The sequence below is a fragment of the Syngnathus leptorhynchus genome, chromosome 10, assembly GCF_054491065.1.
Source record: "Syngnathus leptorhynchus isolate UIUO chromosome 10, UIUO_Slep, whole genome shotgun sequence".
In the NCBI taxonomy this organism is placed as follows: domain Eukaryota; kingdom Metazoa; phylum Chordata; class Actinopteri; order Syngnathiformes; family Syngnathidae; genus Syngnathus; species Syngnathus leptorhynchus.
The window spans coordinates 10,336,536-10,351,614 of NC_141204.1; the positions used below are offsets into that span (position 1 = coordinate 10,336,536).

Below are 15,079 nucleotides of genomic sequence, written 5' to 3' on the forward strand. Positions count from 1 at the left end.
TAAATATCTGTTTAACTATTAGTTAGCCCTTCTATGTCATATTACAAAGATTTAGGAGCTTTTTTCTGCCAGATGCAGAAAGTCGAATCGAGCCAAACTATTTGCTTGTTTTTTTTACTATTTTAGCCACACCCACATCAGGGGGCAGCTTTCCCTAGCCCAGGGGTGTCAAATTCATTTTTTGTCACGGGCCGCATTGTAGTCAGTTTTCTTCGGAGGGCCATTATGACTGTCAACCCAAATAAATGATTTTTAAAAGTGAAGACAATTTGCAATTTTAAGAATGACGTGAACTTGATGCACAATTTGTCTTTGCGGGCCACCTAAAATGACGTGGCGGGCCATATCTAGCCCCCGGGCCTTGGGTTGGACACAGATGGTCTACACCAGGGGTGTCAAACTCGTTTTTTTTCGCGGGCCGCATTGTAGTCATAGCTTCTTTCGGAGGGCCATTATGACTGTCAACCCAAATAAATGTATGAGCACCTCATTATCTACAATAAAAGATACAAAACAAACTGGCAAATAACTCGTTTTCAAATCAGACGAGTAAAAACTGGTCAAATATAAAAAATTAAAAAAAGATATTATTTAAAGTGAAGACAATTTGCAATTCCAGTAATGACACACGAATTTGATGCACAATTTGTCTTCGCGAGCCACATAAAATGATGTGGCGGGCCGTATCTGGCCCCCGGGCCTTGAGTTTGACACCTGTGCCCTAGCCCATGACTCCACGGTTTTGACTGGATTCAACTCGTATGTGTGCCAGGTGTGCCGTAGATAAGGAAGTCTGTACAAAGAGAAAGGTCACCTATCTAATTGTGTTCCAAAGAGGCCTAATAGTGTCAAAGGCAGCACTGGGATGGAGTAATAACAGTATTGACGAGTTGCTGGAGACCATAGCTAGTAAAATATCATAAGTCACTTTTGCAAGGGCCATCTCAGTTGAGTGATCGACCCTGAATCCAGACTGAAAAAGTTCAAAAACATTGCTGGCAGCAATGCAATCATAAAGTTGTTACGCTACAACTTTTTTATGAATTTTGGAGATAAATGGGAGATTTGACAAGAGCCTGTAATTACTCTGGGTCGAAGTAGGGTCTTTTAAGTAAGGGTTGAATAACAGCGGTCTTTCAAGCTGTAGGTACAGCGCCAGAGGAGAGTGATAACTTTATATCTAAGATAAAAGGTGCTATCTCGGAAACAGTTCTTTCATTAGTTTCCAGGAGAGAGGGTCGCGGAGAAAGTTGTCTGTTTTGCCACACTAACCAGTTGTATAAGGAGTTCAACGTCACTCATATCTTAAGGCACCACTGTAAATATGAAGTTTGTCACATCTTTGCCACCATAAAATCATAAATTCTCTTGGGAAGACTTCCGACACAAATTTCAAGTATGTCTGTTGGATTTTTTTTCCCACTGTTCCAGAAGACCATTTGTCAAAAGTAGGCAATGTTGGACAAGGGTCACAAACTCTGATCTACTAGTTTTTCCCAAAACATGTTGAATGGGGTTGATTGTTAAAAACCTGGATTAAATACTCAATCAATTATGTGGTGTATATTTTAGCATGCAATCAATAATTGAATGATGTGATGATGTCACAGCGACACAAGCCTCAGAGCGTGTATAACAAGTTGGTGCCTTAATTGGAGTGAAGCCAGTCCTACACAGTCAACAACTCCTCTCTTAGCAACTCGGCAAACATTCAACACACACACATAGCGAGAGTTTAAACCACACGGCAGTTTATTCATTAATTTGAATGTGTAAATTATGCTGGACATATTTGCAGTATTTACAGCCAGCATAAGACAAGTGAAGAGAAATGAATGTCTCACTTTACTCACAAGCTCCATCGGTCTAAGCTTGATGAGCTGGAAATGTGTACTTGTTTATTATTACAGGTAGATTCTCAAGATAGCGTGACCATTCGTAATCCTGAAATCATATAAACAATGTATTATTTCTTCTGATAGAGACGAGCTGTCATGATGGCATCATGGCATGATGACATTACTGACTCATCCTGCCGGCTAGTATGTGTGAGAGGAGTCTGTGTGCGATCCTCTTCTCAAAATACAACAGGGAAGTCCGTTTGTTTCACTATAACCCACATCGATGAGTTTAGACACAGATTAGCAGATATATACAACGGCCTCTCGCTCCTCACGTACCCGGAACATAAAATGGCGGGAACTAATCAGTATATGCCGGCATCTGGGATCTGACGTGAGCTGGACCTCACAAGAGGAACCAACTCAACAAAACAAGTAGCAGTTGGAAAATCTTATCGGTTGTTCTCGTATAGCTGTGCCGCGACCTAGGCAGGTGTTTTAAAAAAATATCATTTTGATGCTAATAATGCAATGAATTTATTGATTTCTACAATAATTCTGACAGTTCCATGCATGTTCTCATATTTATTATTTATATATTTATATTATATTTATCATTTATATATTTATATTTGTGACATCAAATCATATATTTTTATTTATGACATAAAATCTGTCTTGATCAAATCCAAAATCATAATCCCAATATTGACAGTTTCATCATCAAGAGCAGGTTTAGCTTGTTTTATACTTGAAAAAACAAAATGCAATGTGTTTTCATCAATGAACTAAGTCCACCTGAGCATACAGGGGATTCCATGCAGTATAGCAAGGTGACAGAGTTTCTGTTGTTGGCTGTCCACACAGACTTGCTCTGTGCCGTCCTGCTAAGCGTCAAGCTTCCTGCGTCAGACCTGGCCTTGGAGAGAAGGACTATATTATGGCACCTTGGCCCTTTGCTCCTTCGCTGAAGTTCGCAACTTTTTCACTGAGAGAAAATGTCAAGGATCAAATTTTCTATTTAGGCCCCCGAAATGTTCCTATCTTATCACACGTCTGCGCTTATGGCTCCAGAAGCTGGGCAGCTCACCACCCGTTCGGGTCCAAGACATACACGCATCAGCCACAGCTTCCAAAAAATTATTTACCCTCCAAACACAGATATGCATAAATAATTCAAGAATCAGACACTGAATCCAAAAGCCGATATGCTGTATGTTTTCAAATACCTGTGCTGATACTTGATACTCAAAGGATTTACATAAGTGCTTTAAAGACGACAAGTGGAGAGATGTATAACCAATAAAGGCAGCAGACCTCTCTCTGCCCCCGCACATGACATCAACCAGCATCACTTGCGGATCTCACTGTCAAACTGGAATGGCCTTGATTTTTTTTTTTTCCACCTCAACGACCATAAACATCATGCAAACTCAACCCATGGAGCAGAAAAGGAGACTCAACGGATGAAATTTTCTCACCGCCTCCACTTACTATACTGACATATAATAAATGGCGCCAAGCTTGACCTTCAGCTCCTTCTATATAAGGTGTCTTGCACAAAGGAGAGGATCACTCAGAATAAGACAAGACCTCAGCAGAGGTTTATAGTTCTCATTCTTCAAATATCTGAGGAGTTTCGTTGAGGAATTTGAAAATATTTGCTCAATATTATCTTGTGACAAACATTCTTAATCCACACACTTGGTCTCTGATAGGAGGGAGACATAATTGAGATAATTGCTCCTCCTCACGGAGAGATACATTTCATTTGTTTTCAGTTAGTGGACCGAATTTGGTTTGAATATTGTCCAAAAATGTTAACTGGTAGATACTCTATTTGTGAGTTCACCACAGACATAAAACGCATGAGAAACAAATGATTTGGTCTCCAGTGTATATTTTTCAGTCGTCGTTCGCATCTGGAATACAAACTCAGAGTTTTGTTTGGGCAAAATTAAGCATTAATCTGACAATGGTTGTTTCCCTTGTTTATTGAAATAAGTACACAACAGTCTTGTGTGGTCCTAAAGGAGCACACAAATGATATCCTCAGTACCAAACACTTTCTACCTGGAAGCAAGGTTTTTCATGGGGTGAGCACATGGTGGACATTGAATAAGACAAGTGGGCTTTTCTCCTCTGTGGGGAGCATCAGATTTGTAAAAGGGGGGTGATGGGTGGGGTTTCATGTGTGTGTGTGTGGTGTGTGCATGCGTGTGTGTGTGTTGGGGAGACTTTCAGCCTTAAAGACCAGCTGTGTTGGTGCTGTCAGCCTCATTGCCTCCAGTCCATCTCCTCTGGGCCACATGAGCTCTCATGGAGGACTTCAGGCGGATTAGCACACCAGAGGACAGCTTGAACTGTTCAGGTGCAAGTGTTAAGGGGTCACTTTGAGGTTTTCTATGTGGTCATCCCCCCCCCCCCCACCCCACTTGAATGAACATTTAAATACACTTTAATGAATGGTTTTAGTTCCTCTTATATGCAGCTGAGGAGAGAGAGCAGTAAGCTGTTTTTGTTCGGCTACTGGTGAGAAATGGCACATATGCTGACAGCTTCTGTTTTTAAAGAGGCAAAAAATGGGGGAATGTGGCAGTTGTATGTTTCTTTTTATGATGGATGGCTCTTATGTGCAGATAGTCAGCACCGTGTTGATATTGAAAACTCATTGGACAGTTCTATAGATGGGGCGAAAAAAAACATAGAAAGACAGATAAATGTCTACAATTAAAAGTAAGCAAGAAACAGCTTAGATTGCAAATTGCAATATTTTTAACCATCACGAACAAAGTGAAACAATAGAACAGGAACATTGTGGTGAAACAACATGCTAATCAGTTGTGCACATTTTCATGGCAGGAATTGTAGTTTATGAGCCATTTTAGTCGAGTGAGCTAACTGCTGAAAATTGCATGCCACAAGCAGACATGAAAACATTATCCGTTCCTCAAAACAGAAGTCCTTTGTGCAAAACATGTCTTTGGGCCGTCCCATTGAACCACAGTTGTGTTTCCTAACTGCAGACTCAAATATAGTTGCACAATGAATTGTGTCTTCAGCCAAAAGAAGAAATATAGTATGTGCATGCTGAGACTTCTTGCCTGAGTATATTGTTTAAAAGTAGCTCCTTCAGAGCTATAATAACAATTTCCATGTTATGTAATAGCCCGCTGCTCAATATGACACTGCATGCCTGCAAAGCTAAAGATACAGCTATGATATTGTGTGGTCTATAAAGATGAATGGATAAAGTGGCTCTCGAGTATTTGATCAGTGAAATTGGGTTTTGTCTTCATTTGGAAAGACTGCAAAGCAGCTAAGGTCAGTGAAGGATTTTTCAAAATCATACCGACTCCAATGCGTTCCTCATATTTAGAAAAGAAAAAAAATACATGAAAAATAATGAGCCACTTGAGACTAAGAGTCCATTGCAATGACTTGGACATTTTAATACCCATGCCTGAAATATAGACTGTAAAGTAGGTAAATGAGGTCTTTGGGACATGTGTTTTTCTCCATTTCATGCCCATATAGACATGAATTCATAAACACACTCTAAAAATTATCTCTGTGTTTTATATAAACACTGTGGGTGAAGCAAACATACAATATAAAAAATAATAATAATTCCGGAAATGAACATTACATTCATTTTGATTGTGTTGCGTGCACTTCTTGACAACCTAATTTGGGGCTTTCACAAAAATAATATACTGTGTATTTTCCACAAGGCTGTCTTGCTTGTCACACAAGAGCCTTGGAACATTTACTGTTTTTGCTTCGCATCGGGAACTTGGCTGAACGGTGCACACACTCTAAAGTAGTAAAGCAATGCTAAATCAATGTTAATGTAGACCGATGTCTTTATGATTTACAGGGCTACACTGCATGGAAGCCAGTCTCGCTCACTTGCTGAATAAACAGAAGTTTGCTCAGCTCAAATAAAATTTGATGAGGAGATAATTTTGTGAGCATACAGCATAAAGGTCTCTCTCATGTGTATGGGTTTGGGGTTTTTTTTGGTACTCTAAGAGCGAGTCAACGTAAAGCCAGCAGCATGCGAGTTGATAAAATATACTGCTGATCAAGTCCACATCGTTCCCAATTGATCTACAATTTTTTGATGTGGAGTCAGTGAGCGCTTGATTAACAGCCATTATTCCAAATTGAGTCATATGGCCATTATTTAAATAATATAGCATTGTGGTTTTGGTTTATAGCGGTGTGAAATTTCTTTACGTCATATTGGGAAGTGTTTAAAGAAAAAATTGTCTCCCTCATGTAGCAAAATAAGGGGGAAAAAATATTGGAAACCGCTTTTTATGAGATACAAAGGAGTTCTACACCACATATACAGTACTACATGGTAAAATTAATAATTGTCAGCCAAAAGTGACAATTACCTTTGAAAAGAATGAAATTTAAACAGATGTAAAGAATTTAAGGATAATGTCAACCCGTATTTCATGACCACTGGGGTGGAATCTTTAAGTATCCCTATTTAATCCAGAGAAGTAAGCCAAGTACAAAGAAAAGACACAACTTTAACTTTTTTGGAATGAGCAACTTCTAATCAAAGATGAAACCCACATATTTAAACTGCTAATCTCAGATTTCATCAAGTGATAGATCTTGGAGTTCCTCCACAGACAGAGAATAGAAAACTGACATGCTGGATTGTGATGTGACTGTCTGAACGTAAGAATCCAAAAGTCACTTAGACAGTGACAGAATGGGAGCAGAACAAAGGCTATGTGAAAAAGGCTTCTCTAAATTTGCTCATATGGAAAAATGGTCTCAGATGTAAGTTTGGAATTGCTCAAAAACAAAGAGACAAAATCGAACCTGTTATGCATCTGTTGGTTAATGCGTGTGATTTTTCCATAAGTTCTAACAGAAGTGTGTTCTTTTGTTGTTCCATTTATCTAAACACATTTTTAACCTGGTTGTCAGAGGTGAGAAGTAGACGATCCTTTAATTGAACAAAATCCTGCCAATCAGACAACCCACATGGGAATTCCATACTGTGTTTAAAACTCACATGATTTACAGTATTATAGGGAATTTTCTTCCTTTTTGGTATCAGTCGCTTACAATGCTATCAGATTTAGCTTACTTTGAAGTCATACGCTGTGATGCCTAAATGTGAAAAGATTGTTTATCATTTGCCAAGAATAGACAAGAGATTCACTGCACGATTCCGCCACACTGGCCTTTTCCCACATGTGACAACACCCCATGTTTATCAAGGTGATTTCTACACTGTGCATCCTTTTGTGTGTTTGTGGCAGTGTCTTCCATTGTTTCCGTTGCTATCTTCCTACACAATACCTGGTCCTTTATAAGGCCAGGAAACATATTTGGTAACTTACAACAAAATCACGCAGCTCACTATGAGCAAGTAGAACCTTGTGATTTCAGCAGAGAAAGGTATGATGTCACAGTCAGGAGATATGGGTTCGAATCTCTGATGGAAAATCTCTGTGTGGGGTTTGTGTATTCTCATCATTACGTGGATCTTTTCTGGGAATTCCAGTTTTCCTCCCACATTTCAAAAACTAACTGAATACTTGAAAGTAGAGAGCCGAGTCACATTTGCGAATCTTGGGGCACATAACCAAACAAAAATGTGACAAAAAGAATCCTGAAATAATCCCATTTTATTTGAATTTACACTAAGATTTCTTGTCAATCATGGATCTGTTGTTTAAAGGTATTATCCTGCCCTAAGAATATTAGCCCTCTGCCATCTGGAACATTTAGTTTTGCCTGTCATTTATGCCTCACTGTAATAAATAAATAAATAAATAAATAAATAAATAAATGAGAATTTTGAGACAGGGCTTACTGTATTTTATAAAATTGTCTACCTGGCCAATCCTGCTGATGTCACCCTGTCTTTGAAGGAGATGGGGGCACAGGGGACAATCTAGGCCTCACAATGCAGTGTTGTCTGTCAGCAGCATCACAAGGACATGACGCTATCCCCAGGATGAGTGGCCTTATGTAATGTGACCATTTTGGTGACATTGTAACAAGTGTGTGTGATGGAATAAACAAGAGATTGAATTTTGTGCTTGTGAAAAATATCAACTGGATACATAAGCAGCACTTGGATTAAAGACCTCAGGAAATCACAAAGTCCAAGAGTGTGGGAAGCAAACAATAAAAAGTGAACGAGTTGGAAAGGGTGGAAATTTGTGTGAGACTGCACTCTAGTGTCAAGAGCTTAAGATTACTCTGTTTCAAATGAGTCACTTTGATAGTCACTTTTTGATATGTTTTTATAGTATTATTTGCTAATTAGTAATCAACGTTCTCAAAACTGTAATCTTGTTTGATAGCAGCAAAGTCTGTGTCCTCCAGTACTCGTTTAGAAAACATTCACTTTGAAAGACTTGAATATTCAAATATCGGCAATTTCAGAATCCAAACTGTCTTTACAGGTAATTTTCTCGTCTATTGAAGGAAGGTAAAGAAAAGATGTTAACAACAACAATAGATTAATAATAATGGAATATATATTCAATTTTTACGTTTTTTCTTTTTTTACTTGATTTTCAGAAATGGACTGACTGCCACGCAGGTCTTTGGTTCCAGGTTTGAATCTCAGCTAAAATCTTTTTGTGTGAAGTTTGCATATTCTCTCCTTGCCTGTGTGGGTTTTCTCGAAGCATTTTAGCTTCACTTTCACCTCACTTTCCAAAAGCATGCATGTTTTAGTATGTCGACTTAAGGGTCTACACTGTTTGAAAAAGTGTGAATATGAGTGTAAGTTATTTTCTGTTTATATATGTGTGCCTTGTGTGACCCCTGTGGTTGACCTCAATGAGGACAATCAGAGACAAAAATGGATGGATTTACAGGGAAGTTTTTTTTTTTATTTGTTCCTCTACACAAAAGAACAAAATTGATGAGGAAAAAAAATCGAGCACAGCATCATTAACGTGTCGTTCATTAATTACTTTTGTACAAATACGAAGAAAATAAAATTCTGAATATTAATCTCATTGAGTACGTCTGAATGTTCACTCGTCAAGACATTATTTCACCGTCATGACTTTGTTAGCTTCAACTTGCAGCACAGACAGGCGAGTGGTAATTGAAGTGACACGATAGTGAGAGGATTTATATTTATACCTCACACATTTCTTATCATAAGCGACCCCGCCGACCCTGAGAAAAAATATATATATTCTGTTATTCCACAAGAGGGCGCAGTCGGCTAAGAGTTTTTGCACAGGTTTGCTTGATCCACTTTTGTGTTCTTGCTGCTGAACAAAAACTACAAAAACTGACTGATTTTCTACCAGTGGCTAACCATCCGATCTCAATTAAACGGTCCAAACATAATTCAGCTACAAATAATGTATCCATGCCAGCGACATCTATACAGTGATAGACGGAACAATTAAATGATCGCCCACTAGGTGGCAGAAGGTACATAAACAACTTGCGTACACACGGTGGGTGATATTTTTGTTTGTAAGTGAAGCGTGATTTTGTTTCTTTTTTTTTAATACAAGACAGACAGACATGCGTGCGTGCAATGTGGAAACCATAATATTTATTCGTCATGGGAATATGGTCCTATATATGAGGGGATTATTTCGAAGTAAAAATTAAAATAGCTCAATCACACTTAATGCGTACATCTTTGTGCGCGGCTTGGCAGCTCCCGGGAACACTTGAAAAGGAAGATTAGAAGCAGATGTTGCATGGGGCCCAGGGGCCAGCCAATAGGGAGCGGGGCCGTTTGGTCTGTAGGAGGAGCTTCAATCTCCTATGAGCTCCGGAGTATTTCTATCAGGTACTTTAAAAGCCTTGGAGGTCAACAACCGCAGAAAACAGCAAGACACTGACCAAGCACGTCACTGTTGAGATTTCTTCTCCGTTTTATGAAGTTTTGGATATGCACGGTGTCTGACCTCCAGCATGCTGAGTACTAAGAGTTCATACGTGGGAATGATGAGCGCTGCCGTGGGAATGGACCGCGGCAGGGTCGGAGAGAGGCTCCAGGCCGCCCTTGCCGGTTTGCAAGAGCTTCATCTGCTTCGAGACAGACAGAGCGACATGGTGAGCTGGGCGCTCAGAGCGGACCGTGAAGAACCGGTCACTTGCATGCACGCCGCACCGGAGGACGCCAAGAAGATGGGGGCGGAGGAGCAGCGGTTGGAGGCCACCCTCTCGGCCCTGAAGCAACAGCTGGTAGGAAGTTGTTTCAATGCAAAGTCACAAAAGATGTATCTAAGATAGAGCTCTGGCATTGATATGCAATCTGATGACAATATTTGAAATCACATACTTGTCACCTTTACTTTGAATGTAAAATGTGAATATTGCAGTCAGCTGCTGATTCACATGCCTTAGTTTAGTAGCAAACTTTCAAGTACTCAGCTGGAGATAGGAAGCAGGAGTGGAGTCATAAATCAGCTTCATTGCTTGAGAAAAGTATGGTGTGTGTGGCGTGAACTGCAGGGGGGTAGTCACAATTATTAACCACTAATGCCAGGATATATCATAAAATGAGGGATGGTGTGTGCTTTCTTTGAATAGAGTCACAATCAGTGCTGCCCTTGAGTGTTGCTGACAACTGGCAATGTGAGGTCCTATCCGTGACAAATTTTACCATGTGTGCTGAAGAAGATCAAGCATGCCTACAAGGATTTCCTATGTGATACTTGTGATGCATAGGAGAGTTCAAATCCTCTTTACATCCCATCTTAAATTACATTAGCCATATATTACATTTAGTCCTATTTGTGCTACACATAGTTGTACTGTAGTTGCAGGAAAATGATTGCATGAGTTAAATAATAAACATGATTTCCAAAAAGATTTATTTCCCACCCCGTTAACAACTGTAACAGTAAATGCCAGAGCAAACAGTCTTCCGTCCCAACCCCCAATCTTTGCTCCTCTAAGCAGTTTACACAATGGCCAGCCCTCGCGGTGGGGGAGAAATGAGTTACCCACCACTGCTTTTCCTTGCTCCCCCATGTCCTGCTGGGGTTAATCATCAGCCATAGCTGAGTAGCACCTCTTTTTCTAAGGACAGTACAGTGGTTGTCTTTATCCACAAGTGTGTTTCCAGACTTTTTTTTTTGTGACCTAAATATAAATGAACACTGACTTGTGTATTAGCTAGTGCTGAATGGAGACTATGTTCCCAGGTTTGCTTGATTTTTTTTTTTTTTTTTTTTTTACAGTCTCGTCTTCGGAAAAAGGATGTAGGACTGAAGACTCACCTTCAGCAGCTTGATCAACAAATCAGTGAGCTGAAGCTGGATGTAAGCAAAGCCTCCAATGAGCAGCTGGAGAGTGACAGCAGGCCAAGTTCAGGTGTGTGTGCTTACATTACCCCGCAGTACGCTCTAGATTTAAAGAAGAAAGTGTAAAGTCAATCGAGTTTTGCCATTAAGTAACTGTTCTCTTTCCAGGTTTCTATGAGCTCAGTGATGGTGGCTCTTGCTCCTTGTCAAACTCCTGCACCTCAGTGTACAGTGAGTGCCTGTCATCCTCCCAGACGAGTCTTCTCCCCCCTTCCGCAAGTCCGGCGAATTCTCATGTGAGCCCACCATTTCAAGCTGACGTGTATCGTCGTCGTTCGGCCGATGAAGGTGCATCCCATCCCAACGCTACCCGGGCGACAGGCCTTCATCTTGGAAGCAGTAGGATCAGAGCAAGCTCTACTGTCACTGAACTTGGACGGCCAAGACCTGTATCAACAGGTAGACACTCCTGTTTAATTCCGATGAAGCAAACACATCATTAAACCATGCATAGTATAATAGTTATGCGTGGTTTATTTAATATACAGTGATCCCTCGCTACTTTGCGTTTCGTTTATCGCGGCTTCACTACATCGAGGATTTTTTTTCCAATTAAAAAAAAAACATTTAAAAGTCCAAATAAAACTTCTAAATTGAGGAAACATTTGTCTAACCTTTAGGACAATGTAGTATTTCTCCAAATGTTTGTTTACATTCCTTTTAGAAGTCCGTTTTCGCGGGTGGTTCTTGGAACCAATTATCCGCGATAAACGAGGGATTACTGTATTCAATAATAACGTGACTTAAAAATATTTATTATAAATATTTAAATAAAAGTATATTTTCACTAGCAGGTCAATCAAAGTATTAATTCTTGTTTATGCTTGCTGTGTTCCACCAGGTGACCTAGACAGGATGATAAATCAAGGACTGAACTATAAACCAATGGATGCTAAGAAACCACAGATGTGCCCAAATCCCAAGATCCCTACAATGGACCCTAAATTCCAGAGCAATTTGGTTTCCCGTAATGGAATTGAATTGTATCACTACCCAAGCCCCTTGCATGCTGTTGCCCTCCAAAGTCCAATCTTTTTCCAAGGTGGTGAATCAGCCACAGATGGCGGCCGGCCTCCAGTGAGTGATTCCGACATGCTCCAGGGTACTGAGATGGGCTATGATACCAAGACTGTGGGTTACATTGACAAGCTCCTCCAGCGCAGCTCCACCAAATCTCACATTCAAATGACCACCGAGGCTATGCAGATCCACAGAGACTATCAGAGGAAACCACCTGAAGTCGTAACTGTGTTTCCACAGAAACCGGTATCTCTTCCTCAACCTCCCCCAACTCAGACCATACCACTAGATAATGAAGAGAAGAGACACTGCGTGACAAATTCCGGTCGAGAAACAACTGATAATGAAGGCCACCAACAGTCTGGGAGACCTCAGGAGGTTTCATATGGGTATTCCTATCCTGCTGTGATGAGAGAGTACAGTTCTGATGAGGTCACGACTTCATCATTGAGGAAGATGGACAAAACGCATGTTGCTTTTGTAGCTAGAGGCTATGCAGAAAAAGCATGTGGGGAAATGAGGCCCATAGAGAAGAAGGCTCAGAGACAAAGAGCTGCCATGTCTCACAGTTCAAGCACAGAGGATAGTCAAGTCTTTGAGGTGCAAAATGGCTCCCCTGAGTTTGTCCATGCCAAATTTGTCCCTGCTGGAACTCAGAGGGTCAAGGTGAGACAAGCTGATCGTAAAACCAAAGCCATAAAAATCAGACGAAGGAGCAGTGAGAAGCCTCGAGCGTTGAGGCAGCAGCAATCATCCTGTGAACGAGCCAGAGAATCCAAGGGAGATCTGAGAAGACTAGGAAAAGGGAAGGTCATCCAGAAATACCCCTGCTGTCCATCTGAGGAGCATAAACAAGGTTCAGGCTCAGATTCAAGCCAGTGTGGCCCCGGAATAATCTATACCCATAAGGTCCATCCAAAGCCGCACCCTACTCCGGCTGCTACCAAGTCCAGCAAAAGCCGCAGATTGCAATGTGGAGAGTATGAGCAGGAGCAGAGAAAGAAGAGACACGGAGCGGCCAAGTGGTTATCTGATGCTGAGAAGTTCCAAGCTTTGTGTGCTCAACGTCAGAGGTCGAAGGAACTCTTTGCACAAGTGCAAGGGAATATGCATTTAGACCGCAATGCGGGTGCCAAGTCGGGCCAATGGATGGGACCTCATCATCTCTTCATGTCACCCATGTCTTCTAACTCATTCAATGCTAAACTCAATGCCAGGTACCCGCCAGCACCCTATCACATGTCCAACCTCTACCCACCTCAATGCGAGTCTGAGTACTCAGCTGAATGCATGTCGCTTTTCCACTCCACCATTGCCGCGAGCAGCGATGGGGAGATGAGCGATAACACCACCAATCGCTTTGGCGATAGCGAATCCAGCCAGAGTTTCCAATCCTTTTCCGACTCTGACAGCAGCCTATCGGTGGAGGAAGGGGACCATCTGGATAGCCTTGAGGAGGAGTGCGGCGACCTGGTATGGGCGGAAGCTTCTCTGGTGCCCACTGCAGTTGGAAAGACCCTTCAGCAACTCCCACGACCAGAGCCCTCAGCTTGTCGCATCAAAGCTTCACGGGCCCTGAAAAAGAAGATTCGGCGCTTCCAGCCCGCTTCACTGAAGGTCATGACCCTGGTGTAATTACTTGAGGCAAAATATTTGTCAAAGAGCTGTACGAAATTAACACAGAACTTTATTGAAAAGATCTCGCCTCTTCCAGAATCCTTCTTTTTTCAGTGCACTGATTGTTTATTATAAAAAAATATTAAAAAACATTATTTAGTTTTTTGTTGTTAAAGCATGCTTGTATCACACAATTATACTTACACTTATTTGTAAATATTTATCTTATTGTAATTCATTTGCATGTCGTATTCATAACGTTAAATATTTCATTCATAGTAAAAAAAAAAATGTGTACATCGACAAATAACTCCGACATTATTTCATGTAATTGTGTGTTGTCTGTTACTGTCTTGATTTTCTCTGAGCAACAATTTGTGTTTCTTATAATAAACTGCCAATTAATAATTATTGAATCTTACTTGCATTGGCCTTTTACTACACAATTCCATTTTACAGTTTAATTATACAATCACAGATGGGTTTGATTGAGAAAATGAAATTATTATCTTATTTAATGTGAGTAAACAACATTCTGGTGACTCACAGTTGAAAATGAAACATCTTGATCCTAACAAACATCCTGTGGGTAACCAATTTAGTACGGATATCTCTAACAGCTTCTTATCTGGTTTCCTGATTTGGACCAGCTGTTAGCTTAATAAGTTGCAGATTCAACATTTGACCCAGACAGTCACGCTTAATTAGTGGGGTGAAAATAGCACTCAGACATTCAAATGAAAGTAAACACATTTGCGCTGAAGCACTAAAACTAACACTCACCGCACATGAATGGACATTGCGATGACAGTACGTGAGAGAGGAACAGCTAAGTTGTCCCGAGTTTAAGATGAAAGTGAAGCAGAAATGATTGTGTTGCTGAGTTATGAAAAGGAGTTAACAATGGCAAGGTGATCAAATAATCTCATTTTCAAAATGAATGGAAAGATTTAGTAAGGAAAAAAATATTAGTGAGGATAAATTGACCAAACTGTCAAGCATCACATCTGTCGCCTGTGGTCATAAGTAATATTTTCCCACCTGAATTTTTTTAAGAAGCTTACGATTATGCCAAACTCAATGTTTCATCAAATTTGACTTTAGTGTTCCCTGCAGCTATAATCACAACAGAGGCGAGTATTTAATTCTCTTTCAGTCTGAGCTTGTCTCATTCTACTCTTTGCTCTTTGAGAAGAAAAGCAAAACTTTTTAAAGTGCACACTGAATGGCAACGCTTCTTTACACGCATCATAAGATGTGGGTCTT

At 40.5% G+C, this 15,079-nt stretch overlaps 1 protein-coding gene across 1 annotated transcript; it reads left to right on the top strand.

Moving 5' to 3' along the window:
* Positions 1 to 9,576: 9,576 nt before the first annotated feature.
* dact2 (dishevelled-binding antagonist of beta-catenin 2) lies at positions 9,577 to 14,206 on the top strand. The gene is made up of 4 exons (XM_085922986.1): positions 9,577 to 10,052; positions 11,054 to 11,186; positions 11,285 to 11,575; positions 12,018 to 14,206. Exons 1-4 carry the CDS (start codon positions 9,780 to 9,782, stop codon positions 13,829 to 13,831), a joined length of 2,511 nt encoding a protein of 836 aa, XP_085779112.1. The 5' UTR covers positions 9,577 to 9,779; the 3' UTR covers positions 13,832 to 14,206.
* The last annotated feature ends 873 nt before the right edge of the window (positions 14,207 to 15,079 follow it).